Source organism: Gadus chalcogrammus, chromosome 7 (genome assembly GCF_026213295.1).
Source record: "Gadus chalcogrammus isolate NIFS_2021 chromosome 7, NIFS_Gcha_1.0, whole genome shotgun sequence".
NCBI lineage: Eukaryota > Metazoa > Chordata > Actinopteri > Gadiformes > Gadidae > Gadus > Gadus chalcogrammus.
In genome coordinates, this window is record NC_079418.1 from 15,995,411 (window position 1) to 16,014,906 (window position 19,496).

At 42.7% G+C, this 19,496-nt stretch overlaps 3 protein-coding genes and 1 non-coding gene across 5 annotated transcripts; all 4 read right to left on the minus strand.

Moving 5' to 3' along the window:
• Positions 1 to 32: 32 nt before the first annotated feature.
• cct6a (chaperonin containing TCP1, subunit 6A (zeta 1)) lies at positions 33 to 11,015 on the minus strand. Its single transcript, XM_056593858.1, has 13 exons — positions 10,733 to 11,015; positions 10,007 to 10,070; positions 4,820 to 4,954; positions 4,317 to 4,490; positions 3,764 to 3,867; positions 3,331 to 3,601; positions 2,716 to 2,798; positions 2,366 to 2,462; positions 2,099 to 2,246; positions 1,301 to 1,434; positions 1,077 to 1,179; positions 918 to 990; positions 33 to 399 (listed from the first exon to the last, which is right to left on the minus strand). The coding sequence occupies exons 1-13, from the start codon at positions 10,867 to 10,869 to the stop codon at positions 327 to 329; spliced, it is 1,596 nt and encodes a 531-aa protein (XP_056449833.1). The 5' UTR covers positions 10,870 to 11,015; the 3' UTR covers positions 33 to 326.
• LOC130386761 (small nucleolar RNA SNORA22) lies at positions 1,720 to 1,855 on the minus strand. The gene has a single exon (XR_008896209.1). It is a non-coding gene; the product is annotated as a small nucleolar RNA SNORA22 (small nucleolar RNA).
• A 394-nt stretch (positions 11,016 to 11,409) lies between the features above and the next one.
• On the minus strand, positions 11,410 to 17,154 carry LOC130385373 (protein NipSnap homolog 2-like). The gene is made up of 10 exons (XM_056593860.1): positions 16,978 to 17,154; positions 16,010 to 16,149; positions 15,338 to 15,383; positions 15,032 to 15,126; positions 14,821 to 14,891; positions 14,357 to 14,497; positions 13,953 to 13,984; positions 13,350 to 13,444; positions 13,051 to 13,134; positions 11,410 to 12,974 (listed from the first exon to the last, which is right to left on the minus strand). Exons 1-10 carry the CDS (start codon positions 17,064 to 17,066, stop codon positions 12,910 to 12,912), a joined length of 858 nt encoding a protein of 285 aa, XP_056449835.1. The 5' UTR covers positions 17,067 to 17,154; the 3' UTR covers positions 11,410 to 12,909.
• Positions 17,155 to 17,561: 407 nt separating this feature from the next.
• LOC130386180 (28S ribosomal protein S17, mitochondrial-like) lies at positions 17,562 to 19,285 on the minus strand. Of its 2 annotated transcripts, none has more exons than XM_056594964.1 (3): positions 19,108 to 19,276; positions 18,874 to 19,007; positions 17,562 to 18,595 (listed from the first exon to the last, which is right to left on the minus strand). In XM_056594964.1, exons 1-3 carry the CDS (start codon positions 19,121 to 19,123, stop codon positions 18,278 to 18,280), a joined length of 468 nt encoding a protein of 155 aa, XP_056450939.1. In that variant the 5' UTR covers positions 19,124 to 19,276; the 3' UTR covers positions 17,562 to 18,277. The 2 variants fall into 2 exon arrangements, with proteins under 2 accessions (XP_056450939.1, XP_056450940.1); XM_056594965.1 differs by having other exon boundaries at positions 17,569 to 18,595; positions 19,199 to 19,285.
• Between the last annotated feature and the right edge of the window lie 211 nt (positions 19,286 to 19,496).

The window sequence follows — 19,496 nt, forward strand, 5'->3', positions numbered from 1 at the left end:
TTATTGTTAACAAATAACACAACACAATGAGCTTCATGAGCAAGGAACACTTTTAATGAGTAGAAACAAAACTGGATGACCGTTCAGTGCTTAACAATCTCTTAAATAGACAAGTCATTTAAAAGAAGTGATGACAAATCCATAAACTGGGAGCTAGCAATTATCTTTGACACAGATAATGGACAAAGGGACATATAATAATGGGCTGTCCATCAGACTGCAGGGTGCATCATTGTGCCACAAGCAGTGAGGCGCTGTGGACCATCCGGTTTGCTAGAGGACCATCCATGGGGACATGGGACAGCGACGTGGTCTATAGGCAGCGCTTAACCCTTCAGAGAAGACATTCCAGCTCTCATGATCTCATCTACCAGCAAGATGTTACTGGCAATCACCGTGCTGGAAAGAGGCAGAAAGGTTGACAACGTTATCAATAAGCGCCCCCAAGGGGAAGGATATTTTTTGGAGATTGTGAACCCCATATTGAACTCCACCCCATATTGAACTCCAATCAAACACACAGAAATATATGCAGACAGGTTTAAGTGCCATCTTTTTGTGGGAGCATTATAAGGAGGGCATATGAGGAGCATTATACTACTAGGGTCCAAGCAGCTTAACCCTTCCCCCCACTGCCATCAATAAACCGCTGCCCAGAAAGTACACCCCACTGCAGGGGACTTCCATGAGTAAACTAAAGAGGTCTTAGTTTAACAGAACGGGACGGAGCACAGTGGCACATTCACACGAGTAAAAACTCAATTTTAGTCCCATCTTCTCTCTTAGTGACATGTTATTTCAGTTAGTCACTAAAAGGTAATTGATATCATGTCCAAGATCATACCAGAAATATTAGCTAATAAATATAACTTTTGGGGTCATTACCCCTTTAGAACAAAGAAAAAGAGTGAGCTAACCATGAATGAAGGAGCTGTTTCTTGACGCTGTAGTTATCCCAAACGCCTGCTTCTGAAGCCACCATTGGTTCACCTGGGAAGAAGGGAAAAGGTCAGTTCACAGAGAGGTGGATGACTACGCAGCGTCTCGAATTAGATTTGTCATGGCCGGTGCCTCACCTGTACTGAGGTCCACTCCCACTAGCTGGCCAGACTCCTTATACTCCGTCTGCAGCTTCACCAGAGTCTCCATGGGGTCGTAGCCAGAGTTCTGGGCCAGAACCTACAGTCAGGAGCAGAAGAACATGAGATACAGACGAGTCGGTAAGGGAATCAGGAGGCTGTCAGTGAATTCAGAGAGCTGGGAGTTCAGAGTAGATTCAGAGAGATGAGGTCAGACGCACCTTGGGAATGATGAGGAGAGCGTCGGCGAAGGCCTGCACTCCCAGCTGGGCCCTTCCCTTGACCTTGGGCTTGTGCTTCACCAGGGCGTCGGCCACTGCCACCTCAAACGCCCCTGCCCCGGACACCACGCATCCTGCAGAGGGACACACCAGCGGCTGGTCAGTAACAGGGAAGTCTAATCACCAACCCCTGAGCAGGACCGGCCTCCACATCAGGGTATTAACGGCCACCCATCATGTGTCAATATGCAAACACATGCCAACTGTCATCAGCTTGGGAGGAATGGTGTGGATAGACATGCATCTTTGTGAGTTCACACACCAGATTTACACAGAAACAGCATCTAACGATTCAATAAGACCTATATTTGATGGTTTAAATGGGGAAGGTAAATCTCTCTAAACCTTCCTCCACAAAAGTTTGTACTGATCCGCTGAATACATTTATGGAGACGAGGACTCTCCTAATGCAGAGGTACAGAGCAGAGTTACTGTAGCACAGAAGTAAGAGACCAGAGAGAGCCACACTAGCGTCCCTGGGTGTTCTCCGTGCAAGAAACAGTGTAGCGTTACCAAACCTTTAACTGGTTAGGCATTGGGAAAGGAGCATTTTCTCGAGAAGAGAAATTATGTAAACTACGTTTGCTTTATATGCATCTATGAGATTATGTTTCTCAACACCCCTATAACATTTGCATGAAGCTAATGAAAAAACAGGGGGATGATGAGGGTGTATTTTGTCCCGGTGAACAAGCAGACGAGTGGAGCCTCGAGGCGGCTGGCAGACCGAGCCCTCACCGTCCTCGATGGCGTTCTTGACGGCGCGCAGCCCATCCCTGACAGCATCTTTGATCTGTGTGAGGGTGTGCTTGTTGGGCCCCTTCACCAGCAGGGTCACCGAGCGAGGGTTACCACACTTCTCCACAAACGTGTACTTCTCCTCTCCCTGCAGAGAGATGGCCCGTCAGGGTTAGAGGCTGACTAGAGCATCAGACAACAGGAAGAAAAGGCATTTGAAACACTAAATTAGCATGCAAACCTGACCAAGAGATGGCCAACACTCACCAGTGTGTGTTCGTACACAAGTCCGGCATGGCCCAAGCACTCTGGAGTGAGGTCATCAACGGAATTCATTGCAATGCCACCGCAAGCTAATGTGAGTCTGCAAACAGAGTCAAGCATGTGACACTTTGGTTAATTTCGTCCCTCATGTGCTCTAGAGGTATTAATCTGTCCTTTACCCGTGATTGTGCTACACGTTTAAGATGAGGAGACAGCTGAAAGGTAGTCATCCTCCATCTTTAATGTTTAGCACATTTAAGATAAGGAGACAGCTGACCAGGAGGTCCACCTCACCAGCTTTATCAATAGATTTGTTGAGAAGTTAGTCTATTCATGAGTCCTTCTCGCCATACCTCTCCATGTTCCTCCTCTTTGCTCTGCGCAGAGCAACAATGCCTTCCTTGGCGAGGGAATCCAGAGAGTATGGATCAATACCCTACGAAAGGCCAATTGGAAAATAGGGAAAACATTAATGTTGTTTCAATATTAAGAGCAAAGACAGACAATGAGAAGGCATTAAGCACCTTGACATGAGCTCAACACCACAACCTTGTTGAGTGCTAATTCTGTCCATACATATGATTTATTTTGGATGCCCGCCAAAACCAATATAGTTGTTGTACCCTTAATGGGAGGTCTTCCGTCACGTACCATCCATATGGGTAGATTTATTCAAAAGATTCACTTAAAATAAATTGTTCAGTGTTTTTATCTGTCGACCCGCTATACATCAAAGCTCTGCCGTAACAGAGAGGCACTTGAGATTAAAAGTCGATCCACATTATAAAGGGTTGCACTCCTGGTCCCTGGCCTATAACAATAAACAAAGTCCTCTGCATCCAGCTTCTCATCTCATACTGAGAAAAACTAATTTCTGGTCTTCATCTACTAGTCCTTAATGCCACTGTGCATTCTACCTACAGGGTGGCAGCCCCCCGTATCACATAGCAGAAACCTCACAAGCATACCTTCTGGTTGATGACCACAAAGCCCTTCTTGCCATCGGGACAGACGGCTTTCTTGAGCGCGATGATCTTCTGCACGCGCTCCTCTATGAACTTCCTCTCCGCCGACACAAGCTTCTCCCGGTCCTCTGCGCTCTTGTAGAAGAAGCCGGAGTTAACCTCCGTCTTCTCGTACTCCAGGGAGAGGTTGCAGGTCAGCACAAAGGCGTCCTCCACCCTCTTCTTCATGTCGGGGTGTCTGGCACCGTGGTCCAGGACCAGCCCTCGGATCAGCCTAGTGAAATGAACCACAGGAACGCTCATGAGGAACACTCGCATAACGGCTAGTAAAACTAGGTAGACATTTTTATAGCCAAATATATAAAAACATTTTTAGACTAGGAGTGGCCACAGCATAATGAAACAAAGGGTAGGCATGCAGCCACTGCAGACTCACTGAGTGTCGCTGTCGGTCTTGTGCCTCATCTCCATGATCTCCACCATGTACAGGTCAATGGACTCATTGGGAACAGCGATGGCAAGCACAGCATCGACAACAGCCTACAGACGAGACAGGAGGTGGCGGCCCGGTTAGCAGAATCAAAGGGTCTTCTATTACATTTCTGCATACTTCCATGGTACGATTTTTATTTAGATAACTTAAATCAACGTAGAAGAAAAATCTAGAAAAACTTGGAAAATGTGTACTGATCTGTTGAATACATTTATGGAGACGAGAACACTCCTAATGCAGAGGTACAGAGCAGAGTTACTGTAGCACAGAAGTAAGAGACCAGAGCGAGCCACAATAGCGTCCCTGGGTGTTCTCCGTGCAAGAAAAGGTAGCGGAATCAATCCTTTACTGGCCAATAAGGGAGACCCATCAACAATTATGGTACATTTGTATGGTTGTCACACATGTGCAGAAAGACAACATATGCATCCATTTGATTTCTTCAAATCTAAACAAGAAGTTGACGACAACATGAGGTCAGTTCCTCTATGCTCACCTCAGTGAGGAGGTCGGCCAGCTCCTTGTGGACCTTGGTTCTGAGGGAGGTGCGTGCTACGCTGATCAGAGTCTCCCTGTCCATCTCTCGCACCACCTTCACCTCCTCCAGGAAGGCCAGGGCCTTCCCCTTGGCCTCCTCAAAGCCCTCGGCGATGATTCTGGGATGGAGGCCCTGGGTAGATGGGGACCGGCAGAAATCATTAGACACTGTACTCAAACATTGATTATAGTAAGCATTGATTGGTCTATGACATTCAGATCCTGAACGATTAAAGTGTGGCGCGGTGATGCATTTTGGATTATGGTCGAGTGTACTGATTGGTCTTAAATAGGAAACATTTCTTTTGGACATTTTGTGGCATAATTTGTACAATAGAGAGCCTTTCATTTGACTGCAATTCAAACATGTAGGTAATGGATTCCCTCTTCATTAACAATAAATGAAGGGCTTAACCAGTGAACTGTAGTCAGTGTGGGCGCTTTGCCATCCTGAGGCCCTACCTCTGACACGTAGAGGTCAGCCTGCTTCAGCAGTTCACCGATGATGAGGACATTGGAGGTGGTCCCGTCTCCCGTGATGTCATCCTGCGCCGTGGCAACCTTAGCGATGAGTGTTGCAGTGGGATGCTGAATTTGCTTTGGGAACAAAAAAAAAAGAACATCAGAGCGAGACTCTGGATCTTGAGTCAAGTTCCAGACAATGAGAAAACCAGGGCTTTCAAGTTTTGGTTGGTTGGTCGGTATGCATTTGACTAAACTCCTTGGTCGGCCAATCGCAGATGATCCGTTCATATGGAGAAAGCGATTCTCAATGCACTGATGCATTCCAAATTGAGTGATGGGCTGCATTGTGTTTGAAATAACGTATAAATCAAAATAATATTCAAGGCTCTGTAGTTTCTGATTTAATAATCATACATTTTAATATAGTAGGAATTATAAAACGGGTCAAAGCGCCCCGGTTATCACAACTTGGGAATCTCCAATGTTAAGGACTGCTTGTCTTAACCCATTTAGGCCTAAAACGCCTACTAAAAAAGGCCTTTTTATGCCTAAGAACTTTTCTGTAAACCCCCTCTCAAAACCTGAAGGTTTTCAGAACAATATTCAAAGTTTGTCAACGCCTAATAAAACCTTAATTTCTCAGGCTCTATAGCAGATAAAAACATGAGGTAAAAGGCATTTGAGAGATTAATTCTTTGGCTGTCAACTTGACTGACTTGCTTGGCCATAAACTTCAACTGCATATTTTTAAAAAATCAATAGACATCAAAAACATCAAGAACATTTTGAAAATCTATACAGATCTGCTTCTATGTCATACTTTTGAGGCACCAAAGTGACAAGTGATAGACACTGAAACACAGATAGAACAAAACAAAACAGAGGGTTACTTCTTCTTTACCTAATAATTTCAATTTTTATTAATGTTCATTTTCTTTGTATTATTTTGATGGATCATATTATCATCATATTATTATCCATAATCATCCATTATTATCAGTGACTTGTGACATAACGTATTGTAATTAGTATCAGGATCAAATCATTATCATCAGACATGAATTATTATCGTAAGAATAATCTATAATTGTCATTTGTATTGTTTTTATGTATCATATTATTATTCAAATCATCCATTATTATCAGTGACTTGTGACATAACGTATTGTAATTAGTATCAGGATCAAATCATTATCATGTATCCCCATGGCCAGACACAGTCCCACGAACGTCTTAATTTCATGGATTGTGACGGGATCCCACTTGCTGTTCGAAGGCGTTGCACTCCGCGTTTGCTCAGCATAGAGGTTGGTTTGCGTTATAAGACGCATCCACATTTCTTCCGTGAAGATATTGGAGAATACCTGCACCGGTGTTATAACATCTGGCACTGGCAGCTCGATCTTTATGCCAGGTTAGCGATTGAATGGAATCTTTTCCCGCGAGTGAAAGTTGCCACTCTTCCACTCGTTCGCGAAGCCTTCAAACTCGCTCAAATCCTCTTCTTCCCCAAACATCACTTGAATCCATTGCTCTTACCACGCGATCAGATGGTAAAATATTTTCTTCCAAGTTATCTAATTCATCTAAGTTATCTAATTCAGTGTCTTCGATGTCACTAACTTCACTCGAATGTGTGATGTTCGATGCCATATTCGATCGCTTCGGCGATTTAAAGTTTAAACGTCCCACTGACTAAAACATGATCCACGTGTATTTCGACCAATAGAATGCTTCGCTATTAATTTAAAAAAAATCCCAAGCATCTCGTTCGCTCACCCCAAGAATATATCAACCAATCACAGTGAGTATAACTGGTCATTTGCCTTGAAAAAGACTGCATTGCTGAAAATGACAGACTCGTTTCCCGGTCTCAATGGTAACAACGCATAGATGCGTGTTCCGGTCTTAAAGGTAAATACACACGTATGCGTGATCCGGTCTGAATGGGTTAACCAACATCTCTGCAATTTAATAAGATGGATGTATTAACAAATGGGGGCAAATCTTAAAAAAAAAAAAACGTCTGGCATAACTAACTTATATTTATTAATTACAAGATCCCATGGCATGAAAATGTCCCTTTAAAAGTTAATCTAACATTAGTGCCTTCAAGCGATTAAAATATTTAATCGCGTCAGCAAAGATGGGAAATACTTTAACATTTAAACCAGTAGGAATATTCCTACCGTACGTAGGCCTATACACATTACCAGGCTACACACACACACACACACACACACACACACACACACACACACACACACACACACACACACACACACACACACACACACACACACACACACACACACACACACACACACACACACACACACACACACACACACACACACACACACACACACACACACACACACACACACGAGAGTCTGGAGAATTCCCGGTGGGCCGCTAACGTTTCGGGGCTGTCGGGCTGATTACTGCGGGATAACAATATTGCGTTTATAAAAGTTCCTTGCAGCGCTGGCCAGCAGCCTGAGCTGTGCGCCCACAACGGCTCTCACTCACTCAAAAGACGCGACACTCACAAAAGTCAATTTTGTCTAGAGGGGAGTATATTTTATATATTTTACATTTTATGTTATTTTACAGGTTACACTGTTTACAATGGCAGGGCTAGACCATATCGCCCAGCCCTAGTGTGCTTGTTGTTTTCTGTGTAGCTAGATCCGGTATGGTGTTGTCGTTTTTCTAACGTGACTAGTTGTTGCTAGTCAGCAGTTGAAAAAACAACGACGTTTGCCAAGCCAAAAGAGCGTTAATCGCGTGAATTAACGCTGTTAAAATAGGTTTGCGTTAACGCCGTTAATAACGCGTTAAACTGACAGCACGAGTTCCCCTAGCCTGATTATGGTCGCCAGTAGCTAGAAATGTCGTTTGGTATAAAACGAGCACTAGGTATGCTGTTCTGCCTTTGAAAAAAACAAAGCTCAGAAGCGCCGATTTGGAATCGCGGGCAACAATCCCTTTCTCCTCCACGTAGTGGTTCAGGCTACTTCAGATTGATGTGAAAGAACCAGAGACGTAGTAGAACCCGACGCAGTCATTTGAGATTCATAATATCATCTGGAGGCGCACACAGCTTTTGGCCGTGATAATATGCATTATATGATAAATATCTATGCATACTATGATATTATTAAAGGGGACATATTATACCACCAGGTGTGAGTGTGATTAGCCTTACAAGCAGTTGCGGAAATCTGCCCCATATAACATCACTAGTGGGCGTGTCCAACGAGATCTGTGCTGGATAGATCAGTCTACCAGCCTACCCAGTGGACTGAAGTAAGCATTGCTCATCTATCAAGCAGAGATCTAGGTGGACAGGCCCACTAGTGATGTCATGTGGGGCAGATTTTCAAAACGGCTTTTAAGGCTACTCATACTCACACCTGGTGGTATAATATGTCCCCTTTAAGATATAGAGCTCCAGTACTGTAACGCAAGTGTTGTACACTTCTTTGTTATTTGGATAACCGTTCTGCTGTTGGTGTTTACACGTCGGGTTCTGGCGTCTCTGGTATTTCCACAACGAGACAATCGTAGTGGGGGTTATCTCAGCCATGGTTGAGAAGGAATTGGGGGGAAAGGAACTTTGTGTGACTGGCTGGTAGTAGCTGTCATTCGGCACCACGGCTGAATTTCAGGAACGTCTTCAAATACGGTGTTAGGGGCCCAATAACACCTATATTAAAGCATCCATAAAGTAGCATGCCATGGGACCTTTAACACTGCGTAAACTTTCCTGTTCAACGCTCGATGGCTTGAATGTGAAACTATCAGAATTGGCACCTTGGAATTCATCAAGTGAATTGGCTCATCTGGTGTGTGACCCACTTTACTTCATATTGAAGCGCTGCCGTAAACGAGTCTTACTCTGACCGAGAGTTGATCTGAAACCCACCACTTTTATTATACAATCGGTTTGTCACAGTTGGTCCCCCATGATTATCTTAGGTTGACTTAAAGGGGTAGTTCGGAATTTTGGACATAGGGCTAAACTGTCATCACTGGAGACAGTTTAACACATTTCATTCAGTCCTTCTAGTTGCAGAGTTCGCTCGTGCTAGGCTAGCGCAGGTCAACGCTAGCCTGCTATTAAAAACAGTCTTACCCACTCCACAGTACACCCGAGGTAAATCAATTATAACGCCAGACTATAGATTTAAATGTCTGTGTTGATAGAATAATGTTAGAAATAAAACTAACCTTGCATCGCATGAATCATCGAGTGACTACTTTCTCAGCAGAAGCGGAATTTTACTATGCGCTGGTTAGGTTTCTAACCGAATCACGACAGAACGTAAACAGAGACGCGTGGGACAGAAGCGCAATTGAACGACCTAGGTATCAGTCCGCCGCTGCCGTAGCCTACTACCAGGAATATAACACTGCTGCTGAGACCCAGCAATTCCCTCAAAATGCAATGCAAGGTTGGTTATATTTCTAACATTAAACAGACATTTAAATTTATAGTCTGTCGTTATAATTGATTTACCTCGGGTGCACTGTGGAGTGGGCAACACTGTTTTTAATAGCAGGCTAGCATTGCCCGTTGACGTGCGCTAGCCTAGCACGAGCGAACTCTGCAACTAGAAGGACTGAATGAAATGTGTTGAAAACTGTCCAGTGATATAGAATACCAATGCTCACTTGGGAATCAGGCCCTATGTCCAAAATTCCGAACTACCCCTTTAAGCCCTAGAAAAACATGTAATCCTGTGTAATTAAATTGTGTCCTAGTCTGTTGAATACATGAGGGAGTGAAAATGTTCCTCAATGCAGCGGTACAGAGCAGTTACTGCAGAACAGAAGACCCGCGGGTCCTCCTAAAATCTGTTCTCTGTGCAGCACTGAACCTTTTAAATGGGACTCCTCAATGTATACATTTTCTGTGGTACAACCTGAGAGTTAAGATAAGGCCTGCAGTAAGTTAAAAGCATCACTGCCTTATCTTACACATTAGAAACAAAGCAGTATACCCCTTTCCCACCTATGCAGGAATGGAAGAATAAAACCTACAATCCCGTCAGAGACCCACCCCATATACCTGCATGGAAAATACGACCTAGCATCTTGCTAACAATAGAGGTGTGGTTATATAGCAATCAAAAAATAAAAATTTGGGGCAAAGGCCTTCGTTTATCCAGTTCTTACCATCTCGTGTAACAAAACATTTCCATCTTTGGTCAACTTGATGTCGCCTGCGCCGGAGACCAGCCTGCGGTAGACAACACAGGTGTCATTATCAGTTTCTGTAGCTAGAATAAATAGCATTTTATTAATTTAAGCCAAATGGTAATCATCATATATTCAAACTGACTGAACTCAAGTATATTTATTTTACGGCATGTTAGTTGTTCACATTTGATGTGTCAATATGTCAGTTATTCCAACCACTATTGCCTTTCTTTAATAATCGGTAGCATCACAGCATCATATTTCCGGAGAACTCAACAGCTATCAAGGAGCATTCAAACAAGACTAATTAAAACCACCCCAAAATAGGACCAATCTTAAAAACGCTGCTCTCAAGACACTGCCTGCTGACATGCGTATGCTAGCCCTAGCTAGTTGAGCTAGCCCTAACTATTGGGTTTGCGGAGCCGTGACACTGCAGCGTGCAGAGCAGGGACCCGCTAGCGACAGGATGCTAATGCCGATACATTAGCTTGGCACCGCTCAGGAGCTGCAATTATAGTTTAGGGAATTTCACAAATACAGTAATCGTTCATTTATATCAGAAGGTCCAACACATTTGCAAAGTCACTTCACACATATTCTTAGTTTATCCAACATCATCTAGTTAGCAAACGGGGCGCATAGCATTAGCACGCGTGCTCAACAAAGGTTCGGCTGTGTGCTACGAGTAGCGGGACTCACATCTTCATGGTGCCTTTCGGACCCAGGTTGCTCTTCAGCACGTCCTGGAGCCCGCGGGCCGCGCTGATGTTGACCGCAAGGGCGGCATGGGCGCGGGCCACTTCGGCTTTCGGGTTCAGGGACTTTATGGCCGACATAGTGGAGCAAGAGAGCCAGCGACGGAGTGATGTTTCGCCGGTAGGGAGTCTAGACTGCTTGGCCTAGGCGGCTCGTGAAAAGGGAGCGATCTTCCAGAAGCATCCACCACGTGCTCTTGGTCACGCCCTTAAAGACGCACCCATGATGTGTCTTATTGGTTCAAGCGTGAGTCAATCATATGTTCGTAATCTTTTAAACTCATTAAACGATTACTATACTACTACAAACATATGGATATGTATTATATGTGAAGCATCGTCTCACAAAAGTTACCTATACTATAGCAAGTATAAAGAGGAAAGCGGATTGATCCAGCAGGTGATTAACGTTTTATAATGGTCTGTCCTAGGAAAACATTAATATGCTCAGATATGGCCTTGTGTGAGAAGAGTAGTGATGTGGTTGAATACACTAAGCCAAACACAAATGATCTGAGCAATGTGCCCAGACCCTTTTTAGAGTCAGACCTTGGACTGTATGGTTCATCAACGACTTTGATCACAGCCAAACAAAATGAGGAAACATTCAATTATTTTGCATCAAAGGTTTTATTTCATATTTACAAATAATCGTAATAATCCACTGCATTTCACCTCTGCCACATGGAGATTAACATCACACATAATTTACAAATAGACTGACCTGCTGTTAATAGTAACTGTGCCAGCTATGCACATCTATGTGCATCTACATTTTCCTTCCTTCCTTCCTGCATTTTGATGCTGACACATTTCAAAACATTTGCCGGATATCATGTGCTGCTCCTCCACTCGGCTAGCGCAGAAGCCTCCAGGACATAAACTACAACGGCAGTTTCTGATTGGTTCAAACCAGGAAAGGTGGGACCCTGTGTGTTCACCCGAGGGTCCTGTCCCAAGCTCCAGGGGTCAGTTTATATGATACCGTCTGGCAGGTTGTGTTCAACACACAGGCCTCAATAACCAAATCTGATCAAAACATCAGATTAAAGTTCCATACATTGGTCATATCCTTAGGAATCCACATGCTCTTTGCTTTTGAACAAGGCAATGTCTTTCTTTAGAAAACTTTTCTTATAAATTGGCCAAAACAAGGAGACATTATTGTATTACAGACAATGATCATTTAAAGACCAAATATGGTTAGAAACGCAGGTTTCAATTCCATGGTGAAATCACAAACAATGAGTAGCGACTAACAGCTTAACATTGTTTAGTTATTTTGTCTAATGTACAAAGAAATCTAACCCCTGGCAACAAATGCTAATGGCGTTCGGGTCCCCAATGGTTGATATCTTGATGAGTTTACTAACATCCACCACTTCAAACTAAACAGCATTTTAATATACATTTCTAAGTGATTTTTAAGATCCAACCAGTTTTTGTTCCACAAACTGAGCTTCTGAAGTATTCCAAACACAACCTAGGTTATTATACCCAAATAGAACACACGTCAACAACCCTTGCTTTTATTGTTTTAAGACATGACACTGAATATAAGACGGAAGTCTACTCATTCATTACTCCATCAATAATACATTTCTACATTTGGGAGGAAAGACCACATGTGTTCAATTGCTTGGGCATGTCAACTGGCTGAGCCACTTGCATTTAAAGGAAAATGATTTCCACAGAGGATTTAACACCCAGCTGGGTAGTACAAAACAGAGGATCATACTAGACCAATTATCCACATCATTCTCATCCTCAAAAGTAAACTCAGAAGTTTGCTTATAGTGCCTTTCAGAGGGAATGGTACTGCATCCACTTCATCCTAACTTGGTTTATCAAATCCTGAACGGATAGATACATTCTCATAATGAATGATCACAGCATATCATTAATTAGTCACAGAACATCTGCAATATGGCATTATATTAAATCACCATTTTAGGCCAAAAGCAGGGGAGAGAAAATGTACGACAGCTAAGACAAAGAAAAGGAACAGGCGATGACGTGTTTCGATTTCCCTGGTTGTGCTCAGTCAGTTAACTCTGAGTAGATTAACAGGGGCGACTGGAACTTGGTTGGTCGATGGTTAGTTTGTTCCTGGCCGGGATGTTACTTCAAGGGTGAACCGTTCATAGGAATCATAATTCTGGACTCCATGTGCTGGATGAGAGGAACTGAGGGAGGGGAACAGAAGGCTCTTAGGCACTCATCTCTGAGACACAACAACCACAACCACTAACTGAGGCTTACCTGTGTAGTAGACCACCTCATCCCAACCGTCGTGCTGCCAGGCTGCGTTCCTAGTGTCCTCTCTCGACTGGAGATCTTTGTAGGCTGAAATAGATGGAGGAATACAGTGAAAGAAAGAACATTTAAAAAGGAATAGGTCACATGACGGCATCAGTCACGAGTGCTGCACTGTTTTACAACACACATTGATTAAAATGCCATGCCACGAGGATTAATCAAATACATGTAGATTAAGAGACATCCCTAGACAATAGTGCTTGGGCTGTGGTTCTCAAGAGAGCCATTGGAACTCAGCTCACCCCATAGGTGGTGGACCATGTAGAGATCTCCAATCTGGGAGAAGAAGCCGCCCACTGCCTCGCTGTTCTGCTGGCGGAACTCTATGGCGCGGGCCCTGTGGACCACAGCGGTTACGCACAAGAGAAACAACTCCAACACATGAGGACTAAGGCCCTGTGGACCACTGCGGTTAGCGCACATTCTAAGCACCTCCCACACATGAGAATTAAGGCCCAGAGATAATGTGAATGCGTCCACTTATTAACAACCCCATTTTTTTTCTGTCCAATCCAAATCGGCATGTTATCCCATTATTGCAGTTTCAATGATTCGGTCCATATCGTTATACTTACAATCACCCTGTTCCATTTTATGATGTGATTATGGATCGTTTTCAGCACAAACCTCATTGTTTTATGAATCAAGTAAATATAATCAATTATATAGCCTGTTTTCCACTCATGCATGGATGGACGAGCAAGAAATACCGTGAATGTGGCTTCAAACATCTGAAAAAGGCAACAGTATCTCAGTGATATTCCTCGATGATTTTAAAATAACAAGGATTTATTCTAACAAAATCCATCAGGTCAACCCCAGTATCAGGAAAGGTGATTTCTTACCAGTAGTTTCCCCACTCGATCATAGTACCTGGCTGAGAAAAAGAGCAGAGATGGAGCGCATTAGGTGGTGTTCAAAATAAAAATAAACATCTTGCAGGGTTGGATTAGAAGCAAACTGCAACCGAATACAGATCTGCTCAATCATAAAACTTCCAACAACTTAAAAATAACCTGTTTTAAAATTTCCATTACAGCTCTTAAATAATACCACAGTACAGCAAACATTGATAAATCATTACAAATGAAGCTAAAGAGCAAATCGGTCTGATTACAAGGGCTCACTGGAAAACTATGGTTACAGCACCAATACATTCATCTGAATACTTGTTCTTAAGGAGATGAAGGCACAGCCACAGAAAGCAGCCCAGGCGTTAAGGCCATGCATGCAGGCAGGGTGGGTTTACCCTGAGCTGGTATGAACGCAGCTCGTAGATGTTAGGGCCGGGCCGGGCCACCGGCTCGTTCCAGAAGCTGAACTCCAGGAGCAGCTGGTTCCTGCGGGACAGCAGCATCTTCCCCCTCTCCTTCCTGTAATCCACAAACTCCTGCATCCAGCAGGGCCGCGGCCACACACCAGAGCACCCAGAGGACATACGCTCAGATCCAGAGACCCACCCGGAATAGACACTCCAAAACTGCTTTTGGAGCGCCAATATCATTTGTACTAATCTTAGCGGGTGATATTGAATACACAAGTAGTAGGATATGATTAACCTTACAGGTTAAAACGATCAGATTCAGAAGATAACCAATCCATGCTGTAATCCATACTTCCGTCACATCAAGATTATGGTTAGTTTTTTCCATCAATCACTTTCAAACAAAGGCTTAACATGGACAGTTAACCGTAGAGACAGTGGAACCATACCCGATTCTGCCGCAGTTTGTTCATGACCTCCGTGAGGGCCGGGTACCCCCCCCGGTATCTCCACAGGTGGACTAGGATACAGAGAGGGAACCACAGAGCTTGTTTGTTTGTTTGTTCTTCTTTAACAATACTCAGTCATGCTATTCCCATCGGTCGGCTAATGGATCCGCTGAGTGTGTGCTCGTGCTGCCCCAAGGTGGACCCTTCTTACCTGCCTGGTCCTGCTCGCCATACCAGGTGTTCCAGGTGCCCACCAGCTCACAGGGGTAGTGGGGGTCCGCGTGGACGGAGGGAAGGACGTCCTCGCTGAAGACGCACACACACACACACACACACACACCAAACAAACACACCAGTTCAGTGAGGAGAGAAATTGCACACGAAAAGGGTCCCTTCCAAGCCTGCTTCACTTCGTGATTTAATTCTGCAGTTTTCCAAACTGGAACCTTAGCTAACCTCAGCAGTGGTTGTCATTACAACAGTTTTACACAGCTGAACATAACCATGGGGGTCTTACCAAAGCTTGTTGTAAGCATCAAGGCACTCAGGCTTGACATTGTGAACTGCAAAAGAAGGACTTGAGTTACGCAAACGCAGCATGCAGCAGACTCTTCGGACTGTTCTAGAGCAAACGTCTTTTACTAATCCAGTACAATCCTGTGGCATGGAACTAAATAAAAACCACAGCCAGACTGTCCAATTTCGATGATTAATAGTAACTTATGTTGTGTCTTTTTTGGTCTATTATTGTTTATTGTCGATTGTGCTTCCTGCAATATAGGGACTAGTATCTTAGTTTGACACTAGTCAAAACACAATGTGTAGGGTTTGTGCCAACTATCCCAGCCTAGTATTTTTAGCATTCAAAACTAAAAGTCAGCCAAAACCCACAATTTAGCAAAGGGTAAAGTTTGGAATGGTTAATTCCTTAGTCTGTTGATGATATATGTCATGCCTGGAGGATTATTGCCAAAACTAAATTTGCATAATATCAGCCAAATGGTTCAGTCAAGAGAAAAGATATGATGTACAAGATGAATGTAATATTTTTTCAGATAAGATGGATCAGTCGTTCCTTGCCGTACAGAGAGGGTTTAATCATCAGAAGAGCTTGGTGATCGTCCGTAATGTGCCAGACACAGGTAGCACATATACTAAGTACGGAATGAAGGACTCAAGTAATACATACACTGAATTTTGTAGAGGTTACTTTCTTCCTTCTTGGCCAGCAGATGAGAGTGAGCGCCTTTTCTGGGATCAACTTTTCTGACAAACAAAGACTTGAACCAGCTGTCTTCACCCGGTCTGTTATTGGAGGCACAGAGGCTCCTATATTGCAAGGCACCCAAGGGAGAAATAAAAAGAAAACAATGCATCTAAACGGCAATGCAGAGTAAAATGTCTCCATCTAAACATTGGCAAAATATATCTGACATCGGTTTGTTAATTATTAGGGATATTGGGATATATCCAAGAAGAAATGCTCTTCTAAAACAAATGCTGAATATTTCAAGGATTACTTTAAACTAATCTTTGTAAGATTTACAGATTATTATTGTTGTTCCCCTGTACTGGTAGAGTATTAACACATTCTTCTTCTGCATAAAACATGAGCCTCAATGTTTGAATCTCTACAGGAGGTTCAATCTGAAGACAGACGTTCCCCATTTAAATTGCTGATATAATGAAGCAGATGAATACCAGAAACTACGGTTTTGATAGTTTAATCGATTGATAGCTGCCAATGTTACATCCAGATAGCAACAGAGAGTATGCAACGATCATGAGTATGTCGAATACAATACCGCAATGGTGAAACATTTCACAGTGCACAGGGTTGCGCCCACAAAGTAAACATACGATAATTTAGAAGTTGACCTTGAGGTGAATTCAATGAGCGACCCACAAGTAACTTCAGCTTTAATGCGGGTCTGTAAGGTCAACGTGTAGGACACACACGTCGACGAGTTTAAACTTCAGGAGGACTCAACCAGAATAACCTGCAGAAGAGGCTGGTGAGAAGTTCACCATCAACACCTCGCTACTTCTGGATGCTATCGGAGCAACACTGAATGGGGAAATCAATGCAAATGGACACGGATAACCGCAAGCAGTCTGGGACACCCAGCAGCATGTTCTCTGAGCAACATATCTAACCTGATGACCATGGAGGCATGTCGGGTTACTGGTCTCACACTCGTCTGTTTCAGGCCGTTGCCCGCACGTTGAAGAGCTCGGGTCGCCATCTTCCTGTGTTGCTGTAGTGAGGAAAGCCTCTCATGTTCAGCATCAGCTGACTGCTAATCCTGCCCCCCCGTGGCTCTAGCGTGTTGTTCTGCAGGTCAACTGCATGTCATTACGAAGCAGTTAGGGCTGTTTATTCTTTATACCCGGAATACATATACATATATATATACATATATATATATATATATACATATATATATATATATATATATATATATATATATACATATATATAGATATAGATATATACACATATATATATACATATATATATATATATACATATACATATATATATATATATATATTATATATATGTACATACAAATACATATACAATTAGGTATATATAATATATACATCTATAAATACATATATATACATACACAATTGTGCATATATAAACACATACATGTATATACATGTATATATATACACACATATATATACATCTATAAACAGTATCTCACAAAAGTGAATGCACCCCTCATATTTTTGTAAAGAGGTTTTCTGGAACTCTTGATGGGAAAACACCATAATATGTCTCCTTTAAACCTATAGAGCATCGTAAAACAGAAGGTGGAGGATCCCAGGTCTCTAACATCCATCAGCTCGGTGATGTCGTCAAGGACGAGTGGATGAGGATTCCAGTGACAACCTGTGAAGCTCTTGTGAACTCCATGCCAAGAGGGATAAGGCAGTGCTGAAAAAATAATGGTGGCCACACAAAATATGAACACTTCGAGCCAAATTTTGACATTTCCACTTTGCCTGTTTGTCCCCATCCAGAACCATATAAGGAAATATCATATTACTTATTTACTGAGCGATGAGGTTTGGATTTAAGAGGACAGATCCATTACAATCAATATGAATAGTTCCCTTCAGGGCTAAACAATAAATAAAGAGCAGCTATTTTAAACATTGTAAACATCCCAATCCACTGTTAAATTCTGCAGAGGGCTGATGGTCTGCATTCAGACACAAGTAATACATGATCAGGATTCTAGAAGAGAAAAAGTACCAAGAATGGATCTGGAAGTTGTTGATAAAACATCATTCCAGTAATATGACAGGAAAGTCTTTATCATTAAACATACAACAACAAAACAAACAGACCTCTGCTGGCTTACATTTTAATGAACCACACATCATGCTGGACAAACATAAACATTATTCAATTAAATAAAAAATATGAGTGAATTTCAGCTCAAGGTGTTCGTGGCTCCAGGGATGAGGCTGTACTGGATGAGGCAGAAGAGTCCCCTTCTGGTATTTGATCTGATAATGACATCTTCTTATCCAGGTCGTCTGCTAGGTCAGCAAAAGGCTCCAGAAACTGAGTTCCTTCGACTTTCAGTCCAGTAAATGGGTCAACAACCCTGCCTACTTTATACACAATCTCGACCAGTTCATGTTTCACATGTTTGGACCGTGGTTCCGGTAAGGCCTTGAGAAGAACAACATCTCCCATGGTGCATTGCTGTATTGCATCATGAGCAAAGTAGGTCTTCCTCTTGTTGTAGTACTATGGACAAAAAGTTATATTTAGTTATATGAAAAACATAGTTATATATACTTTACGATTAACACTACTATATATTTAGATTCTACAAACCTAATTATTGGTTACCTACACTATAGCACAGACTATGAAAATAAACAATAGCACCAACTGGACTCAGAGTCAGACCACTTCAATGTTAAAACATGAGAAACAGAGCTGCGTGCTGTCTCGACTTGAGGAGCTAGGGAGCCAGCACCAGTCTGGTTGTTAAAGTATGAGAAACAAGGCTGTGTGATTACCTTGAGGAGGTAGGGGTCCAGCACCAGTCTTGTTACTCGGACCTTGGCCGTCTTCAGCATCTTGGTCCCGATCACTCTGCCGATGATCCACTTGGCATGGACTGATGCCTGCTTGGCCGACATTGTGGATATACCTAAAGACCACAGTAGAAAAACAAACAACACACTTTAACTTATATTAAATGCAACCAATCCTGCTCTGCAGCGAACGTTAGCAAGCTGATGTCTTTGTACCTTGAGCTATAAACATGAACAATGACGTTGATCAGCAGAGACTAATCTTATTCCATGATTTTGTCAAATGGTCAATCAAATATCATCTCACCTCTCAATACTATGTTAATGTTTATAATACAGAAGGTCACACTTCAATACGAATCCTCCATGCTTTTCCTCTTGGCTTATTCTGATGACGTAGCTACGGCTAGGAAAGAGGGACAGATATTACTACTAAAAGTAACATCCCATTTTAATTTTTAAATGAATTAAAATAACGTGTAAACATATAAAATGTCGATATCTTCTTACAGACACCATACAATAAATAACTGTCAAGCAAAAAACATAAAATAATTGAAATAGCTCGCTGCAACTACCAGTCTCTCCGCCAGAGGTCAGTATTT